At 43.5% G+C, this 18,583-nt stretch overlaps 1 protein-coding gene across 2 annotated transcripts in view; it reads left to right on the top strand.

Annotated features, from left to right (window-relative positions):
- Positions 1-18,583, top strand: part of LOC146860194 (sulfotransferase 1B1-like) — a 420,787-nt gene that overhangs the window by 347,600 nt on the left and 54,604 nt on the right. Inside the window, exons 6-8 of one of the 2 annotated variants that reach the window (XM_085644038.1) lie at positions 1,172-1,266; positions 2,214-2,394; positions 6,069-8,207. In XM_085644038.1, coding sequence (XP_085500164.1) covers positions 1,172-1,266; positions 2,214-2,394; positions 6,069-6,091 — 299 coding nt within the window. In that variant the 3' untranslated portion in view covers positions 6,092-8,207. Of the gene's footprint in view, positions 1-1,171; positions 1,267-2,213; positions 2,395-6,068; positions 8,208-18,583 lie in introns of those variants that run through there. The other variant, XM_085644037.1, reaches the window with a different exon arrangement.

Consider the following 18,583-nt stretch of genomic DNA (forward strand, 5'->3'; position numbering starts at 1 on the left):
AGACATTGTACTCACTAACCTGCTGAACGGTTTAGACTGGGCGATATCATTAGTTACAATTTATAGAATTCAGTCGCAGTGTTGTTATGATACCATAATTGCCTAAACAGTTTCACCCGTCCTTTTTTAGTTCATTCATATCTAGACAATATTCGATTTATGGCAGCAGCTATCCTGTAACCCGCTTTTGTATCCACATATTATACGGATAGACATCATGCCAGTTGTCTCTATCTATTTTATACATACATTTTCAAAAATCATTACAGATACTGTGTTTACAACCTCGAAAAGTTCTTATATAAAACCAAAAGACCTTTCTATATAGCAGCCATCAAATAAAGACCGCTGTATCTCCAAATTCAACTTATGTGGCTATTATACTCATCCAATCTTCTCTCGTATTTAATCCCCTATCTACAGTATTTAAATGACACATGTACCACTGTTCTCTTTGTTTCCTTTTTTTGTTAATATCACCTCCTCTTCTGTTAACTACCACCTTCTCCAGGATAAACCATTGGAATGGGTCACAGTTATGGTTCATTTCGGAGAAGTGGTCAGTCAAAGGAGCGTTATCTTTCTTCGTTTTGATTGCCGATTTGTGTTTTAAAAGGCGGATGCGCAGTTCCCTACTGGTCTCACCTACGTAACCTAGACCACATGGGCACGTTAAGAAATAAATGATATTCTTACTCCGACAGTTGTTGAGACTCTTGGCCCAGATTTTTGTTGTTGTTGTTGCCAAAAATTTGGTGTACAACAACAAAAAAATTATACTTATTTTTTCTGCCTGAGCTTGAATTTTCAGGGGCACACACATGACATTGCAAGGCTGTAAAAAATGCCTTGAGTAATTAGATAGTTTATGGTGTTTGTCTTTCTTTGGCAGGAGCACAGATGGAAGGAGGGCAACCATGAGGAACTATCCCATTCCACAGGATGTTTAATTTGTGTGTGTTTTATTGCGATTGGATCAGATAGTAAATGCAACAAGGATTCAGTGGATGGATGTATGAATGCAAAGATGAGTGATAGAGTACATGTATGCTGCCCTAATGAGTGCCTAAACCGATCAGTGACACAAGAGGCTCTTTTATTCATCAGCCAGATCTATTGACACTACCAGTACTTGATAATATATTGTTGACCCTATTACTCTTGTTCTCAGTTCCCTTTGGATCCTGGTACGAGCACGTGAAGGGCTGGTGGCTAAAAAGGAACGAGCTCCGCGTTCTCTACCTCTTCTACGAGGACATGAAAGAGGTAGGTCTGAAGTGAGTACCTCTCTTTCATTTTGAAGGGGATAGACTCAGACTTTATTTTAAGATTCTGATTATACTAACCCTAAATTATGTCACTCTATTTTGAGAAAATTCACTTGTATGATCCATCGAATCAGTCTATGTTACTTGGAGGTGTAGGTTTGTCATGTGGTATTGCTAGAGCGAAATGAACATGATATGCACAGGCATAGTTCTCTATAAGAATTGTTGTGGCACCTTATCTGTTTAAGGAAGCATTGCTGGTATGGGCCTAAATATACTTTTTTTCTCACTGCTATTTTATTCAATTTATATTTATGTAACATATTCTGAATAAACACTGCTAATTATATCCCATCCTTCCCTCGATGAATTTAGTTTAATACCGAAACAATTGCACTTTCAATAAGATGTATTTCCATTAGTTTGAAACTATCATATGCTTAAAAGAGGTGGGTTTATTATCACTGAGGTTCCCTCTTATGCATTACTTTTTATTATCATAAGGCCATAATTCAAACGAGGCAGACCCAGTAGATTGAGGTCAACTTCTTTAATAGCATTTAAGCACCTCCAGGGGATAAACAGAGAGAAGCATAATATATTTCAGTGATGGTGGGATAGGAGAACAAAAGGTCATGAGATAATGCTTATGAGGGGAGATGACATTTCAAGAGGCAGTCGTGCAAGGTCTTCACAGAAATTATGTTAAGTGCCTAGAGTGTGGGTGATGGACATAGATGCAAAAACGAATTGTAAAAAGAGCTGTAACAGCCCACAATATCATTGTGTGACAGCAAAGATGGAACGGGTCTCTAATTTAAGCTCTCATTGATTTGCAATAAGGTAATTTGCAGACTATGGTCCTGGTTGTCTTTAAATGCATGTATTGGTTTGTCCCATCTATGTAGTTTAACCCACTTACATCTGAAGCCCATCTTTCCACAGGATCTACAGCGAGAAATTCAAAAGTTGCTGACATTCCTGGAGAAGGACATTGATGAGGAGGTTCTGAAGAAGATTGTCCATCATGCCTCATTCGAAGTAATGAAAGACAATCCAATGACCAACTATAAGGCAGCAGTAATTGACCTCATGGATCATACAGTTTCACCCTTCATGCGAATAGGTATGGACCTTTTATAGCCATTGTAATGTATGCATTGATTTATGCATGTATTGGAGTGATGGGAAATTAAGCTGTAGTTGTCCCTTAGTGCCTACATGTCATGGTTACAAGACAAAGTGGTGTCACAAACTTTAGGCTTAAAAGAAATAATATTTTTAAATGATGTTTGTTGAATGCTTGCTGAGATTGGAGCGCATGATATGATGGTGAGAAGGACAGGAGGAAACAGGGTGTGTGCCGCGGTAAACACTGCACCCAAACAAAACCAACTTGAGTCTTACAGCATCAAGATTATGGAACTGGTTGACATCCTGTTGGAAAGTGTAGTTGGACTCTCAGTTTGGAACTTTGACATCCTCTTTTTTATGTAGCCTATTCAATTCGTAACATACGATCATCTATGATTTCAATCCCTGTACGTTTGTGTTAGAAATGGGATCTCTGGTTGGCTAAGGCTTGTGCCAAAGCCAGGCAGAGACCATCACTCTAGTCACGGCAAGGGAGTTACACGCCAAAGATAACCCCTGCTCACCCCCTTGGTAGCTTGGCACGAGCAGTCAGGCTTATCCCGATGGCAATGTGTATAGCATTTGCACAACACAAACAGCAACAACATACTAGGCACACCACAAAAGGAACTCCACACAAGGTTATATATAAAAATAGCCTTTATATTATCTTAAAACACATTAGGATAGCAATCACACAATATACACTGTGCCAACTGGCACCGGGCAGTATTTACAGGGGATTATATACATATGACAAGGCCACGTGGGCCACTGTCAGAATCATCACTTAGTAAAGATAGTCAAATGTAGAACAGGTAATAAACATAGAACACAACCAGTAATTATTGGCAAACACTGTACACAGCATCATCCTGTAACATAAATCATATCATGTACAGTATCACATTAGGCGAGAAATATATTCTGTGCCAACCTCATAAGCCTAAACATATTAGACCATAACCTCCTAAGCATAACTCACCACAGGAAATAAACTTACTAACATAAACCGCAGTAGGGAATAAATCATACCTAAGCCACAGTACAGAATAACTCTAACATAACACAGTAGAGAAAACCTCATAACCATAAAAACACATTTAGAGGCATGAATCAGGGTGCGTAAATCATAGTATATAGATTACATTTCCTAGCACCACATAATCACATCAGGGCCTGGCTCCCTATTAACCTAACAGTCCCCCTGGCCAACTGGCCATCTCTAAGGGGCTCAAATGCCCTATTTCCCAAAGTCAGGGAGTGCTGCCAATGCAGCAGAAGTCAGGGGCACGCAATTGCGCAGACATTAACGTTGCAGCTGCCCACTACTTGCTGGGCAGCTGTAGATGTATGAGGCAAAGGAGTGCATCTCACTCCTAACTTCAAAGGACATGCCCCCAAGAAAGAATAGCCTAAACGGCACAGCTTCCCACTACTTGCTGGGCAGCTGTGGATATTAAACTGAGGCCTGGACACTCCTGGTGCCCTTAGAACACATATACACAACGTTGCAGCTGCCCGCGCTGGTGCGGTCAGCTGATAATGCAGTAAAGGGTCCTGGCACATCTATGTTTTCGTGGCCTCACTGGAGCTTCTTACACAATATTGCCCCAATCGGTGCAGCTGCCCACTGTCAGGTGGAGCAGCTTGAAAAATCACCCAAATTGGTAGTGGCACGGGGAACAGCACGAGCCCCTCTGGCCCCCTTAGCATGAAAGACAAAGTATGCCCCTCTTGGAGCGCACTGGCGATTAAAACAAACTAGACCCACGATGGAGCCACGCACAGGCTCTTAAGACAACACATGCCCGCCTCGTCGGAGCGGCCCGCTGCCATCCGCGGCCTCTCGGACTCTGTACAACTACCGTCATGGTGCCACGATCGGCACCAATAATGTGCCCCCTGGATCCCCCACTCACCGGACAGGTCTGGGGAGGCGATCCTCTTCACTCCGGACACCACGGGCAGCAGGCAGGGCTCTCTCGCTCATGAGAGCCCGGCTGCACTTCTTCTTCACCCGGGCCCCCTCCTGGGACCCCGGACTCCTCTTCACTTCGGCCGCCAGCGCAGGGCTTTCCCTCAAGCATGGGAGCCCCGTGTCATCATGTCAGGTCGGCCTCTTCCGGTTCGGCGGTAGGCCCCGCCTACGTCTCAGGCAGGCATGCCTGACTTCCTGCACAGCCGCGGCCCTGGCTGCGGCGGTGAAACAAGGGGTAGGCTCCCTCCAAAATGAAAATATAGAGCGGGGTGGGCTCCCGCCATATTAATGAAACCATACGAGGGGTGGGCACCCACGAGATTCAGGAAAATGCGGGGTGGGCACCCTCTAAAGGCACCATGCGGGGGAATCCCTACGCTGGGGATTCCCTCCAAAAGGGATGCAGCTATGCGCTGCGGAGCCCACACTTTCTATCCGCTGGGCAAATTAAAAGGTAAAGCGCTCACAGGCACTAGGGGTAAAGCATAAGGTCCTGTAGTGAAAGGAAATAAGTCCATAGAGAGGAAGGGGCATAGCTGGGCCCAGGGGCCAGCACACAGGGCCCTCCAGCAGGGAGGCAGCCCCCATGGCGGTCCCTCCTAGGCCCCACCATCAGAAAGCCCCCCTCCGTCAGGAACAGAACAGCCACCTTCATGGGGTCACAGCCCCTATATTTATATTCCCTTTTCCTTTGTGTCATAGCAGAGGGCTTGGGGATACCAGTCAGAACTGGTTTAGGGGAGCTTTGGAGCACTTTGTTTTGCTCAGCTCCTCTCTCCTTTGTCAGGTGGGGGCTCAGTGATTAGACGCACCACAGGGGGCGGAGCCAGCATTGTGGAGGGAAGGCACAGTCCTATTCAGGTCCCAGGTACAACTCCTCCCTCCCATCTGCATACAGATCTCTCTATTCACCACTGGGCAGACTCTCCCTGTCTCCTGGAGCCATCCACACCTCTCAGCTCCTGTCAATCACAAGCCAGACATGAAATTCACATCAGGCAGGCAGACACACAGCACACAGAAATGCCAACTTCTAAAAGTGGTACTTCTCCACCAGTCACCATAAATCTGCGCACACCATTGCGCAGCATTTATTCCCACGAGTTTGCACATACTAAACTCGAACCTGCACTCCTCTCACATCAGGAATAACCATAGACACACATATCCCCCATGCATTCCTATGGGAGGGAAGGCCAATCTTACCACATGCACTCAGAGCGTGCATGCACTTTAAACTGGACCACGAATACCAGGTCACAGGAAAGTCAAAACGTTTAGGGGTGAACCTGCCAAAAAGGGCCAAGTCAAACAATTAGTATATCTATTTTGCACAGTCTATTTTCATCACGATTTTTCCAGACACATTCATATATTCTTGTTTTCATCGCCACCATTGTATAGATCATCATTTACTAGATTTTCAAGACTGAACTATTTATTTGACTCATCCGCTGAACTATTTAGTAAGTTTCAGAATCATACATAAAAACCACATCACGTAGATTTCGAAGGACAATAGTGTTTTTTTCCCTATTTAAATTTCAGTGAAAAATCTGCATCTAAGATTAGAGGTGAAAAGGCTAAGTTAGAGTGATTGTTACTTAAGGTAATTAGGTAAGAGGACTGTATATTATAATAATGGCCCAAAAGGTTCGCGACTAATCTGATGTTGTTTCTTACAGACTTTCTTATCAGTCAAGGATGAAGTGTGACAAGTCTCACATCGGTGTTTTTTCTCTCCTGCCCTTATCCTGTTCCCCTCTGTAGGGGTTGCTGTGTTTCTGTTGCAATTAGAAGTCATGGTTTCTCTGTGGTGGTGAATAGGACTAGCTTTGTGGAAGTCCTGTAGCTTGCTAAACTAAAAACCCTGAACTTCGACACTACAGACCCTGATCTGCCATACTTTGGCGCTCTCCTGCAGTTGAAAAGAATTTTCACTAAGTGTTTCTGACAAGGCATTAACCCTGCCTATGTCCTAAATGTAGCTTACTCAAGGTGTGGCCTTTGGCATATGTAGGTTTTCAGTGTTGAAGGTTGGAATGCATCAGCATGAAGAGCCATACTGGTCTTTCTGAAGTATGTTCCAATTCTTCCTAATGACCTATTGTGCTAACAGTAATCTAACACAGCTCCACAATTTATTTTCCTTTAAAAATGTCTATTCAGCAAAAATGTACCATTCCTAATGGCCAGTTAGATGGTCAGTTCATATTATTGTTAGTCTTTTCAAATAATTTTGAGGACCCAACCTTGAGTATATCTGTTCAAAATACCAGAGGTATAAACCCCTTACACCTACTTGACACTTTCTTTAAAACTTCAAATATCCTCAAAGATTGTGGATAGATTTCTAAAAAATGCATAAATGTGCACATAATAAACTTTTTTCTCTGTACGTTACATTTTAGGGCCTCATTTATGAGGCCTTAGCGACACTTTTGCACCACTAGAGAATCACTTTTTTGTTGCTTCGGTGACGTAATGTGCCGAAGAATATTTACAAGGCCAATGCAAAGCCAGTTAACATGGCTTTTCATGGCCTTAAATATGTTCCCCTTTCACGAAGAAAACTGTGTGAAAGGGGCATTCCATGGATGTTGCTTTGGGTGTTCACATGCAACACCCATGGAATCTGAAGCATTCCCAGAATTACAAGGAATCGTGAACCTGGGAATGCATAAGATTCTAACGCCTCCCAAGGGGAGACGTGGGGGGGGGGGGGGCGCAACGAGGAGAAATACTTGTATCTCTCCTCGTTTGTTCCTCTTTCTATACATGCTGCATGCTCAATGAAGAGCTTCTTACCAAACTTCAAGTCCTACAGAACACTGCCGGCAGACTGGTACTAAATCTACCTTCACTGTCTCCGTTAGCACCAAGTTTGAAAGCTCTCCATTGGCTTCCCATCAGGAAACAAATCCATTTCAAGGTCATCTGTATCGTACATAAAATCATGTATGGGAACGGGCCAAGTTATTTTGCCAAAAACTCAACTGGTACCTACCTAACAGAACCCTGAGGGTGTTGTATTCCGCTTTAGGTGTCCGTATATAGGTTTCCATGAAACATGTCCTTATATAGGGCCAAATCGCATGGCCCTTATATAGGCATAAGATCCCAGTCCTTATTTAGGCATTAGCCATGCTATCCAAATACAGGCATGGTCACCAACATCCGTCCACCCCAACATCACAACAAGTTCTTAGAAACCAGACCCTTAAGCTCTTGGGAGTTTCCCCTAGCACAGGATTATTGATTTCTCCACAAACTCATTTATTATGCATGAACTGCTATTCCTTAAAGGTTCATTCCAGACGTCTTCCTCTGCCCGACTTTACATCAATGCTAACATTCCAAGGCCCCTAACAGGAATAACTATACCTTCCCGTGCCCAAGCAAGTAGGAGGAGACCTCGACTTTTGAGGAGCCCGTGTCCCGGCCTGACGCCCTGACAAGAGATGCTGTCATCCCTGCACGCAGAGAATCCAGCTTCCAGCTTCCAGTGTTCTGACTCCCTTCGTGGGGTGTTAGAGTTCGAGACCCGGAAAGAGATTCCCACCTCTCTCTTTCTCAAGGTATTGAGCTGACTAGAACCTAGAGGGACTCTTGTCATACTAGACTATAGAATACATCACCTACTTCTTACCTTATACTACACTTAGGTTAGGTACACTGGGGTAGAACTAGTTAGAGAAGCATCTTATGAGTAATCGCATTTTTAGCTATTATGTTATTTATGTATATGAATATATATGTCATAGCTAAAAGATAATGCTAGCACAGTATTATTTCTTTCTACTGCTTACGCTGTGCATAATATATCTCGCATACTGTCTTGTGAAAAATAAGACTGTTCAATAAATCCTTTTATTGAAACGCCCGTCTATTCTTTCTGTGTAACTCTGAAGAAACTAAGCATGTACAATCAGCTGAGTGAAACTGTTATCTGTTGTTTCCACCATTCTGAGAGTGTTCCGATTCTAAAGGGAAACAAAGTTGTCATGTTTATGCGGTTGCCAGAAACTGATCCCTTCTTGTTTACAAGGAGTTTCTAGTGGCGTCTGAGTTAGCTGGTACAAATTAATTAAGTTTAATATACTCAATAGGGGCATACTGACCTCAGTCCTATGCCAAATCTATAGGGTATATTATTCCAATGCGCAGTGCCTATTAGAGAAATAGGAACTACACTACATGGTGCCCAAACGTTTGGTAAGGCACTAATTTAAAGCTAGATACTGAGTAACTCAGTCGTGCTTTTCTCAGACACCCCTACTCACATACTCCATAAGACGTCTGGAGTGGGTAGGGTTAAGTATCCACCAAAACTGAATAAGACAAAAATCCTATATATTAGCTGTTTGGTTTGTTCAACGTTGAAGGATACAGTGTTCCAAAAATAATGTGCACCTTATCTTTGTTTCCTTGAAACTTGTTCTACATTTTTCAAAAACAATGTCCCAGAACGGGAATAATGCTGAGACTGATCCAGTTGTAACAGCTTTTAATTTTACAGGTTTAAATGAAACCGATGAGGGTGTTATAAACATCACTCCAAACTTAAGGAGGGCAATCACTATAAAACTTATAAAACACGGCCTAACACCAAGAGGTGGTAGAGCAGTTTTCATGATAGAGGCACACGAATACTTTCAGACAGAGGTATTCTAATCATGGATTGTATTCCCAGAATCAAATCCAGTAACAAAAGTATTTCACTTCTTTAAAGAAGATGAACCACCTGAGAAATATCTTCCTTTTGAGGATATTGAAGTTCCACTCACATACCAGGAGCATAATCTCTGATTTAAAGGCACCCTAAAACATCACGAAAACATTACCAGGCTCAGTCCACTAGGTAGACCAGGAGCAACATGGCCGATTCTAGCAGGCTACACACCTCATCCTGACATCGAAGAAATGTCAGACGAGGAATTACTTACTCAACTACAAGAGTTAATAAAAATGTGCAGAAAATTAGTCCAAAATGTCATGCGGACTTTCACAGTCCAACCACCAATAACCATTCCAAATCAAACCCCTCAACAAGGGTATACACTAAAAATTACTCCACAGACTTTACACAGAGTCGTGGGTAAAATGCCCATGAAATGTAAACAAATTCCATTCCGAATAGCTAAAAAAATTACTCAAATCGAAGCAGTGTTTCCAAATACTAGCCCCTATGAGAAACAGAATCCTAGCAATCTGTTTGCCAATGGGGATCACACCAAAACTGGAAGACTGCACCACTTGGCGCACAGTCTTTGCTGCCATCTATACTAAAACACATGGTGTTCCGTCAATTGCAGTAATACCAGATGTCCTGAAACAAATTCAAAACGAATACGGGGCAGAGCCTGCTCGGAATTTAGGTATGAAATTACTGAAAAACTTCGACCAGGTCTCAACAATAATATTATCTAATATTAAAGGGGCGGCAGCATCAGTGGCGATCTGCCAATGCTTAAGGAATTTGATGTAACAGAACATCAACATGAACTATCTAGAATAATAGAAAAATCTTATGCAGAATTAGGAAGAGACAGTTTGGGTGGAAAACCTTTGAAGCCAAAACTGTCTGAAGGTCCTGAGAAGGACTCTAATATTCAAAATCCTACATCTTCTAAAAAGAAGTGGGAAACTAATAAACAAAATCCAAAAGAGACACGTTCTCAATCCCGAGGTAGGTCTCCTCAAAAGGAGGCATAACCTCAGGAATAGGGATAATTTAAGAAAACCTGACAGTTATTAGGATACTGATAAACGTTCCTCTCGTACCTTTCAGATTTCGTCACAGACATCAGAAAGAAGAGGATGGTCAGATCACAAAGAAGAACGCGTGAAGTCCAAAGACAATCAACACGTTCAGAAAAATAAATCAAAACCTCAATTCACAAAAAAGAAGGTAGCAGGTCTGAAGATCAGACACACCGAGAATACTAAGAAAACAGCTCAAGAACGGAGAATGGGCTCAGACAATGCTGGACAGTGCAGCAAAAGTAACAATAGCTCGCCAGAACCTGAAGGGACTTCTGGAGATTGTGGAATTGAATGATTTGAATGAGTACATAACATTAGCGACAGTAGACACCAGGGTTACAACTCCACAAAAGTGATATGAGACATACCAAGAAAAGTGAAAGCACTCTTTTGGGAGAAACTTTCAAGGGGTTATGATATACTTCTAGCAGAATAGGACTGGCCACCAAAATTTGTTAGGGAGTGCCCACATGGCGAGAACATCATTATGCCAGCTTTCTCCAACCATATTCCAATTCACCTAAAATATACTTATGCCAGGAAATGGGCAGTAGCCCAGGCCCCAGCATTATACAAAAATCATGTAGGACTCACCTCACGACAAAATACAGCTAAAAAACCAACCTACTGCACAAAGGCAGTACCCAATAAATCAAGAATCTAAAAAACAGGTCAGGGAGGTCTTAGATCAACTTGAATACCAAGGGGTGATTGAAACATGCACGTCGTCAATGAACAATCCTTTGAATGAAAGGAAACTTGTAAACGCGCTACTTAGCCCGAAGGCATCAAGGCGCCTAACCAAAAACAGTTCAAAAGAAAGGCAAACATCAAGTCTAAGCGTAGGCATTGGCAAATAGCCATGTCTTGAGGGCCTTCCTAAAAGCCTGCACGGAGGAAAGAGATTTGATCTCCAAAGGCAGAGTGTTCCACAGCTTAGGGGCGAGAGTTGAGAAGGCTCTGCCACCCCACTTAGCTTTACGTACCCGGGGAACTAAAAGCAAGGACTTATTGGACGACCGGAGGGTTCTGGAAGGTGTATAAGGGACCAACAAATCCCTCAAGCCTCCAGACCGATTGGTGGCCAGAGCCCTGTAAATCAGAGTCAAGGACTTAAAGGATATCCTGGCCTCAATTGGAAGCCAGTGTAGGGTCCTTCTGGCCGTGTGGGCAGAGGCCCGTTTGGGCAGGTCCAGAACCAATTTAGCAGCAGCATTCTGCACCATTTGGAGACGGGTTAGCAGGCCATTGTTAATGCCTAAATAAAGAGCATTGCAATAGTCGAGTCTGGAACCTATCAGTGCCAAAACGATTTGTTTCCTGGCCTGAAAGGACAAATAGTACCTGATCTTCCGTAGGATGTTTATAAGGCCCCAACAGGTGGAGATGGTCCTCTTTACCTGTTGGTCCATCCTCAGGAGGGGGTCAATCAAGACTCCTAAGTTTTTGGCCAGGGTCGTCGGTATAGGGCACACCCCCATAGTGGAAGGCCACCAGTCAGCCGACCAAAAATCCTCCTTTCCCCCAAACACCAGAATCTCTGTCTTTTCCCCATTAAGCTTCAATGAATTACAGACCATCCATTGAGCGACTGCCTTCATACAGTTTTTAAAATTGGAGGCAGCAGAGATGACAGGTTGGGCAAAAGACAGCAGTATCTGTGTATCATCGGCATATGAGATTACCTCCATCCCAAAGGATCTGATGAGCCTGGCAAGTGGGGTCACATAGATGTTAAAAAGGGTCGGGCTTAATGCCGACCCTTGAGGGACCCCACAGTGCACAGGAAGGGATGGAGACAAAAACTCCCCCAGCTTTACTCTCTGTTCCCTCTGATTCAGGAAAGATGCCAGCAAACTAAGTGCCGTCCCTTCCACCCCTATCTCTCTCAGCCTCGATGTTAGGACTGAGGGAGACAGGGTATCAAACGCAGCCGAAAGATCCAACAGGATAAGGAGAGTGGTCTGTCCCTTGTCAACCCTGGTGCGGATGGTGTCAAGCACGATAGTGAGGGCAGATTCGGTACTGTGTTCTCTCCTAAATCCGTGCTGCGAATGATCTAACCGATCATCAGTTTCCAGAAAGTCGACAAGATGCTTATTTAGATGAATTTCCAGCATCTTGGCGGGAGCTGGGAGCAGCGAGATGGGGCGAAAGTTTTTAAGCACGCCCGGGTCAAGTGTGGATTTTTTTAACAGAGGTTTGACCACCGCTTTCTTCCATTGAGGGGGGAAGGTCCCTTCCTTCATTGCCCCGTTCATAACACCCAATAAGGGAGGGAGAAGACAGTCCTTGCACTGTTTAAGAAGTTTCAGAGGGCAGGGGTCTAGAGGGGACCCCGACCTAACCTTGGACAGGAGGACTTCAAGATCCGATAAGGAAAGGGATGGAAAACTGGACAAACATCCAAGGGGCACCTCCTCAGGTAAAGGTAACGGGGTGACGGGAGAACCTGTGGAGGTAGATAGAGTCACCTTTTGTAGCTCTAACGCTGAGTGAATATCCACAATCTTAGTATTAAAGAATTGTGCAATATCGTTACATAGCTGTTGTGAGCTGACCACCGGGTCTGGCATCTTTAGTGAGATGAGCGTGTCAACGATTTTAAAGAGGTCTTTAGGTGAAGAGAGAGAGGAGGTGAGAGAGGTGAAATATTCTTGTTTAGTTCTTATTACCTCCTTCTTATATTTCTTCAGAAGAACTTTGTGTCTATCCCTCTAACGCAAGTCCCAGCTAGACCGCCAAAGACGTTCCTGTCTCCGTAATCCCTGCCTGAGCAGTCTTAATGATTCAGAGAACCAGGGAGCCGAGGGGGTTCTTCTAGCAGAATAGCACAGAGTAGCCGGTGCCAGTTCATCAAGAGCTGTTGTGAAACCGTTCTCAAGCCTCTCCACTGCCGAGGTTACATCCTCCCCAGGGGTAATCAGTAACCCTGAAAGTCTAGGAGCGAGTACGTTGTTAGTTAGGTTTTTTAAGTTGCGTCTCAGTTCAAACTTACTAGACTTGTTTCCCCTATTGCTGGCCGAGGTGGTCGTTAAAACCAGGGGGATCGCATAGTGGTCGGACCATGAGAGAAGAAAAGGCATTTCAGTGGCCAACCGAGTGTCGTTGGAGAATACCCCATCGAGCGTATGGCCAGCCGTGTGGGTGGGGCCTTTGACTAGCTGTATCAACCCACACCCAGAGAAGATATCCAGAAGAGATTGAGTTTCAGTTAAATCCGAATTCTCCAGATGAAAGTTTACATCCCCCAGGACGGTGAAGTGGTCACAACCAAAATGTGACTCTAGGATCTTAAGCACCTGTCGGCCAAAGTCAGTTTTGGTCCCTGGGGGTCTGTAAATAAGAAGGCCCTTAAACGGCACTCCGTATGCTCCATTAATGGAGAATTGGAGAGCCTGAAAAGACTCCTGGAGATCCTCTAAAGGAATAATATGGCAGGACAGATGGTCCCTATGAAGAATGCCAATCCCTCCCCCCATCCGACCCACTCTGTCCATTCTCACTAAGTTGTAGCCTTCCGGGACTGCCTCCACAAGATCAGGACCTGAGGAATCCTTTGCCCAGGTTTCAGTTATAAAAACCCAGTCCGGGACTTTAGTCAGTACAAAATCCTTAAAAGCGAGATTATTTTTAATTAAGGACCTCGCGTTTAAAAGAAAACCCGTGTTGCTCCTCACCTTAAGGTCGAATTTAGGCGTTGGAACAGCAGCTGCAAGAATCGGTCACCGAACAGAGGAGCGAAAATATTGACAGTTGGGGGAGGTCAAGAATCCCTCCGGGACGTACCCGTGATGGCATGGAAGTTTGGACGGTTTTAAAGCGATGAAATCCTGCCTCGTATATACTGTCCTAGTATTCTCCCGGTCGTTGTGATCTGTCCTAACGCCGTCCAGCCCGCCCTTAGCGCGGACGGGCGCAGACGGGCTGGACTCTGGCGTGACTCCGGCGTGAGTACGGCGCACACGCTGCGCGAACACGCTGCGCGTCAGCATGACGGAGATATATAGGGCTCTAATCAGAAACCACCTGCCAGCTGGAGCGCTACGTCGCGTCAGTTCCTGCCAGCCTCCCCTATCCAAAATGGCGCCGAGAATGCACTAAAGGGCGCCGAACGCGCTGGGGATGACCCGCTAAAGCAGCGGTGAGGGCCCGGTTTAAAGTGCAGGTGAGAGTGACAATTAAAAACAGGGAAGAATGAGCAAACAATTATAAACACAAATATTAAAGGGGTACTTTTAAAAATGTAGCCCGCGCCTAAATATCCAAACGCTACACTTAGAAATAAGCAGCCTTAAAATGCTGTCGTACCTGTGAGGGCACCTTTTAAAGGCTTCCCCCGGTGATTGCCTCTAATCAGAAACCACCTGCCAGCTGGAGCGCTACGTCGCGTCAGTTCCTGCCAGCCTCCCCTATCCAAAATGGCGCCGAGAATGCACTAAAGGGCGCCGAACGCGCTGGGGATGACCCGCTAAAGCAGCGGTGAGGGCCCGGTTTAAAGTGCAGGTGAGAGTGACAATTAAAAACAGGGAAGAATGAGCAAACAATTATAAACACAAATATTAAAGGGGTACTTTTAAAAATGTAGTCCGCGCCTAAATATCCAAACGCTACACTTAGAAATAAGCTGCCTTAAAATCCTTTGTTTCCTGTATCCAAGCCAGACAATATATATTGTCTAGTTTTGGATTACAGAAACTTGAACACTTATTCCAAAACATTTGGAGTGCAAAATGCACATAGTACAGCATTAATGAATAACATTGTGCGTAAAAAATATAAAACCACATTGGATATTTCAAATGGTTACTTTTGTCAAAACATAGCACCTGAAAGCAGGTACTTAACAGCTTTCTCATTAATGGGGACTCAACGTCAATTTTGTAGACTCCCAAAAGGGTTCAAAAACAGCCTGGGGTTATTCTCAGCAAGGGTAACATAGTTACTACAAATTTAAGATAACTAGGCATTGTCATATGTTGATGACATCTATCTGACAGACGATGACCGAGATAAGCACTTGAACAGGGTCAATACAATTATATTGGGCTTCTCCCCTGAGGGCTATGAATTCAAGTTTAAAAAATCCAGAATTGCCCATCTCAATAACCTTTTCCTAGGCTATGAGCTTTCAAGTGAAGGCAAGAGCCTGGCAGCTAACCTTTTAGAAAAGTGTGCGCTGCTCCAACCTCCAAAAACACTGAAAAATGTACAATCCATATTGGGTTTCTTAAATTTTGGAAGAACTTACATTCTAAATTACGCAGAAAGGGTTAAACCTCTCTGCAAATTATTCAAACCTGATTTTTCAACAAAATATTGGACACAGGAACACACAGACATCCTGCGTTCACTCCAAGCTAACATGTTAGCAACAAATCACTTATAAACACGCGTAAATAAACGCAATTTAGTAATCCAAATAATTTCGGGTCAATGCAGATTCACCTACTTAACATTTAATCAGGGTGAAAAAGTACCAATAGCATACAAATCACTATTGTATACACAATCAGAAATGCGCTTCTCTTCAACAGAAAAGATACTGTCAGCAGCTCTAGCTCAGGGGAAATGCATTATTGTTGTGACTCCAGTACCAGCCTTAGAGGCGGTTACAAAAGCGAGCATTCCAAATGCAAAAGCTTTACATCCTAGATGGATACAATTGGTTAATTCTCTTGCTGCAACAGATGTTGAGTATGTTTTGATCCTGATTTAAAAACACAAGCATTCCTGCAATATGAACATGAATGTCCTCTTCCCACCGAAATTCTGCCTCTCGATCATTCTGAATGTATAATTTATACTGACGGATCAGTACAACCTGCTACAGGGAGCAAGCAAGCTTACAGTGCAGCGTGCGCAATCGTTAAAGGTCGCATGCGCAATGGTAATTTCCGACCAATGGTCACTAAAACTCAATCTCTAGGAGATTGTACAGCTCAGCGAGCTGAACTACAAGCATTCAAACTGGCACTTGAGAATACAGATCGTGATTTCCCCACACTTATCGTGTGTGATTACTTTTACTGTGTCCAGTCATATTATGAATATTTACAGAATTGGCTTCAAAACGTATTCAAAGGTCCAAAAGGTGGCACAATAATGCATTAAACGCTTTGGGAACAAGTAGTTCAGTTGAGAAACGAACTACCAAAAGCTCACGTGATACACAGACTGAGTCATCAACGTGATGGCGTTCATGTTATAGGGAATTCATTGGCTGTTCAGACGGCTTCCGTAGCTGCGATCACTCGTTCAAAAATGAGAATAGACAGTTGGCAGTCAATGTTTCAAGCACAGGCAGTTGTGCAGCATTACCAAAGAAATTTTTACTCAAGTACTCTTATGTAATTGATGCGAACAACGTTCCTTTTGCTCGAATCCCTGGAATGGGGGCTAGGGTGATTCCAAACATGGAACGTAGATTAGGACTGATGCTAGCAGCACATGAAGGGATAGCCTCTACTCATGCAGGTGTTTCTGCAACAGTATCTTTACTAAAGCACAGATATTGGTGGCCTGGCATTAGGAAACAGAACAAAAACTATGTTTTGGATTGTGAAATATGCCAACAGATGAAAGTCTCCACAGTGAAACGTCCTGTGCAGACACCCCTATTAATTTCAGACAAACTATTAGCTTGTGTTTACCTGGACCACTGTGGTCCCTTGCAAAGGGACGGTAACTATAAATATATGATGGTCGCAGTGGATTCATGCTCAAGGTTCCTATGGATGTGGCCTCAGCGCTCGACTGACGCTTTAACTGTTATAAAAGATTTGCGAGTCTTTATCGGCACATACGCAATTGGCACACTACATTCTGACCAGGGCCCTGCTATTAGCTCTCGGGCTTTCAAAGAAGCCATGGCCAGTTTGAACGTAGCATTGCGGTACTCTTATCCATTTCATCCTGAGGGAAATTCAGTAGTGGAAAAGAAAAACCGGGACATAAAGCAGTCTATAACAGCTAGAGTATTAGGTTCAGGTGATGGGTGGGTCAAACATCTTTATGGGGTCACACGCTCATTAAATATTTTGCCAAGAAGTTCTCTAGGGGGAATCACTCCATATGAGGATCGTTTGGCTGTTTTACAGGATATAAATGAACTAAGATCGAAGCAAAGCAACGTGTTCCTGAAGCCAACCACTACTGGGGAAAAACCGGCAGTCCCAGCAAGGCCTGTCTGGATCCCAAAAGTTGGAGATCTAATCAGAGAGAAGATTGCGGACAAGAAGCAATTTGGACCTCTTACAGACAACCAGCACATGTCCTAGCCGTCCACAGAACAAGAACAGTACTTCTGCCGCCCCTTGCCGGAAAAAAGGAGAAAAGATGCGTCAATCGACCTCATCAAACCACACTATTTGGCCGATACTAAATAGTAGGCCTCGTGGACTCTGACCTAGCAGCAGACGCACTCCTATCGCTACTATCCAAGAGGTTCAGAATGAAAGACTCATAACCATCGAAAATTCAGCAGTAAGAGAGTACGAAGGACTAAGCAACAATGCTATGGAACTCATCCCTCTTGAAACTCAAGTAACAGTTCGTCCAGATACACCTGTCTACACAAACGTAACACGTGATCAACTGGTTCCAGCAATTTCGATGAATCCTGATGCAATTCCAATAATTGACCGAACTGCTTCTGGCTACTTCATTAACTTAGATACGGTTTCTGAGGATCCAAGTGAGCCTGAAAACAATGCCAGCCCTAAAAACTTTCAAACAACAAGTACAAGAATGTTTTCGTTTTCTGAAAGACACTTATCTGGCTTCACCATGGATTGAACTATGGATTATTTCTGGAATATTTTTCTTTCTGCTTTGGCTAGCTTTGGTAATGACTCTTCCGTGCTTATGAATGGCAGATATATTTGTTTGGACACTGAAAGTAAAAATGTGAACTTACTTTTAAAGCCACACAAATCTTCCCATCGTGAAGCAAGAGACTTGTCAGCAGTGAACATCAAAGCCGTTCCTATACAGGATGGTATAGTTTGGGACAAAACCAATTTTGACATATTTGGCCCAACGGAACTTCTGAAGATTCCTTATTTATTTAAAATTTCATAAAGTGACTTATTACCTCCAGTACTTACTCTGATGATTGGGACTTTGAGACTGTTAATAACATCTAGAAAGGTCTGCTGCGTTCTCTGACAATGAAAACTTAGAGGGTTCATCAAACTACAAAAAGCTTTTTTATTACAACCACTATGGACATCATTTCTTGCATAGATCTTCCACACCTTGAAATGTATTTATGTTTAACCAATGGGAACATTGTCCTACACCACCAAAGGGTAGTCAAAAAAACATTTGCAAATAAGTTTCCATATCTTTCAGGGTACTATATATCTGATCCAGAAACATTTTTCTATAAGAATGTGAACACAACAGGACAGAAAAATATGTTAACTAATAC

The sequence above is a fragment of the Triturus cristatus genome, chromosome 3_1 (genome assembly GCF_964204655.1).
Source record: "Triturus cristatus chromosome 3_1, aTriCri1.1, whole genome shotgun sequence".
NCBI lineage: Eukaryota > Metazoa > Chordata > Amphibia > Caudata > Salamandridae > Triturus > Triturus cristatus.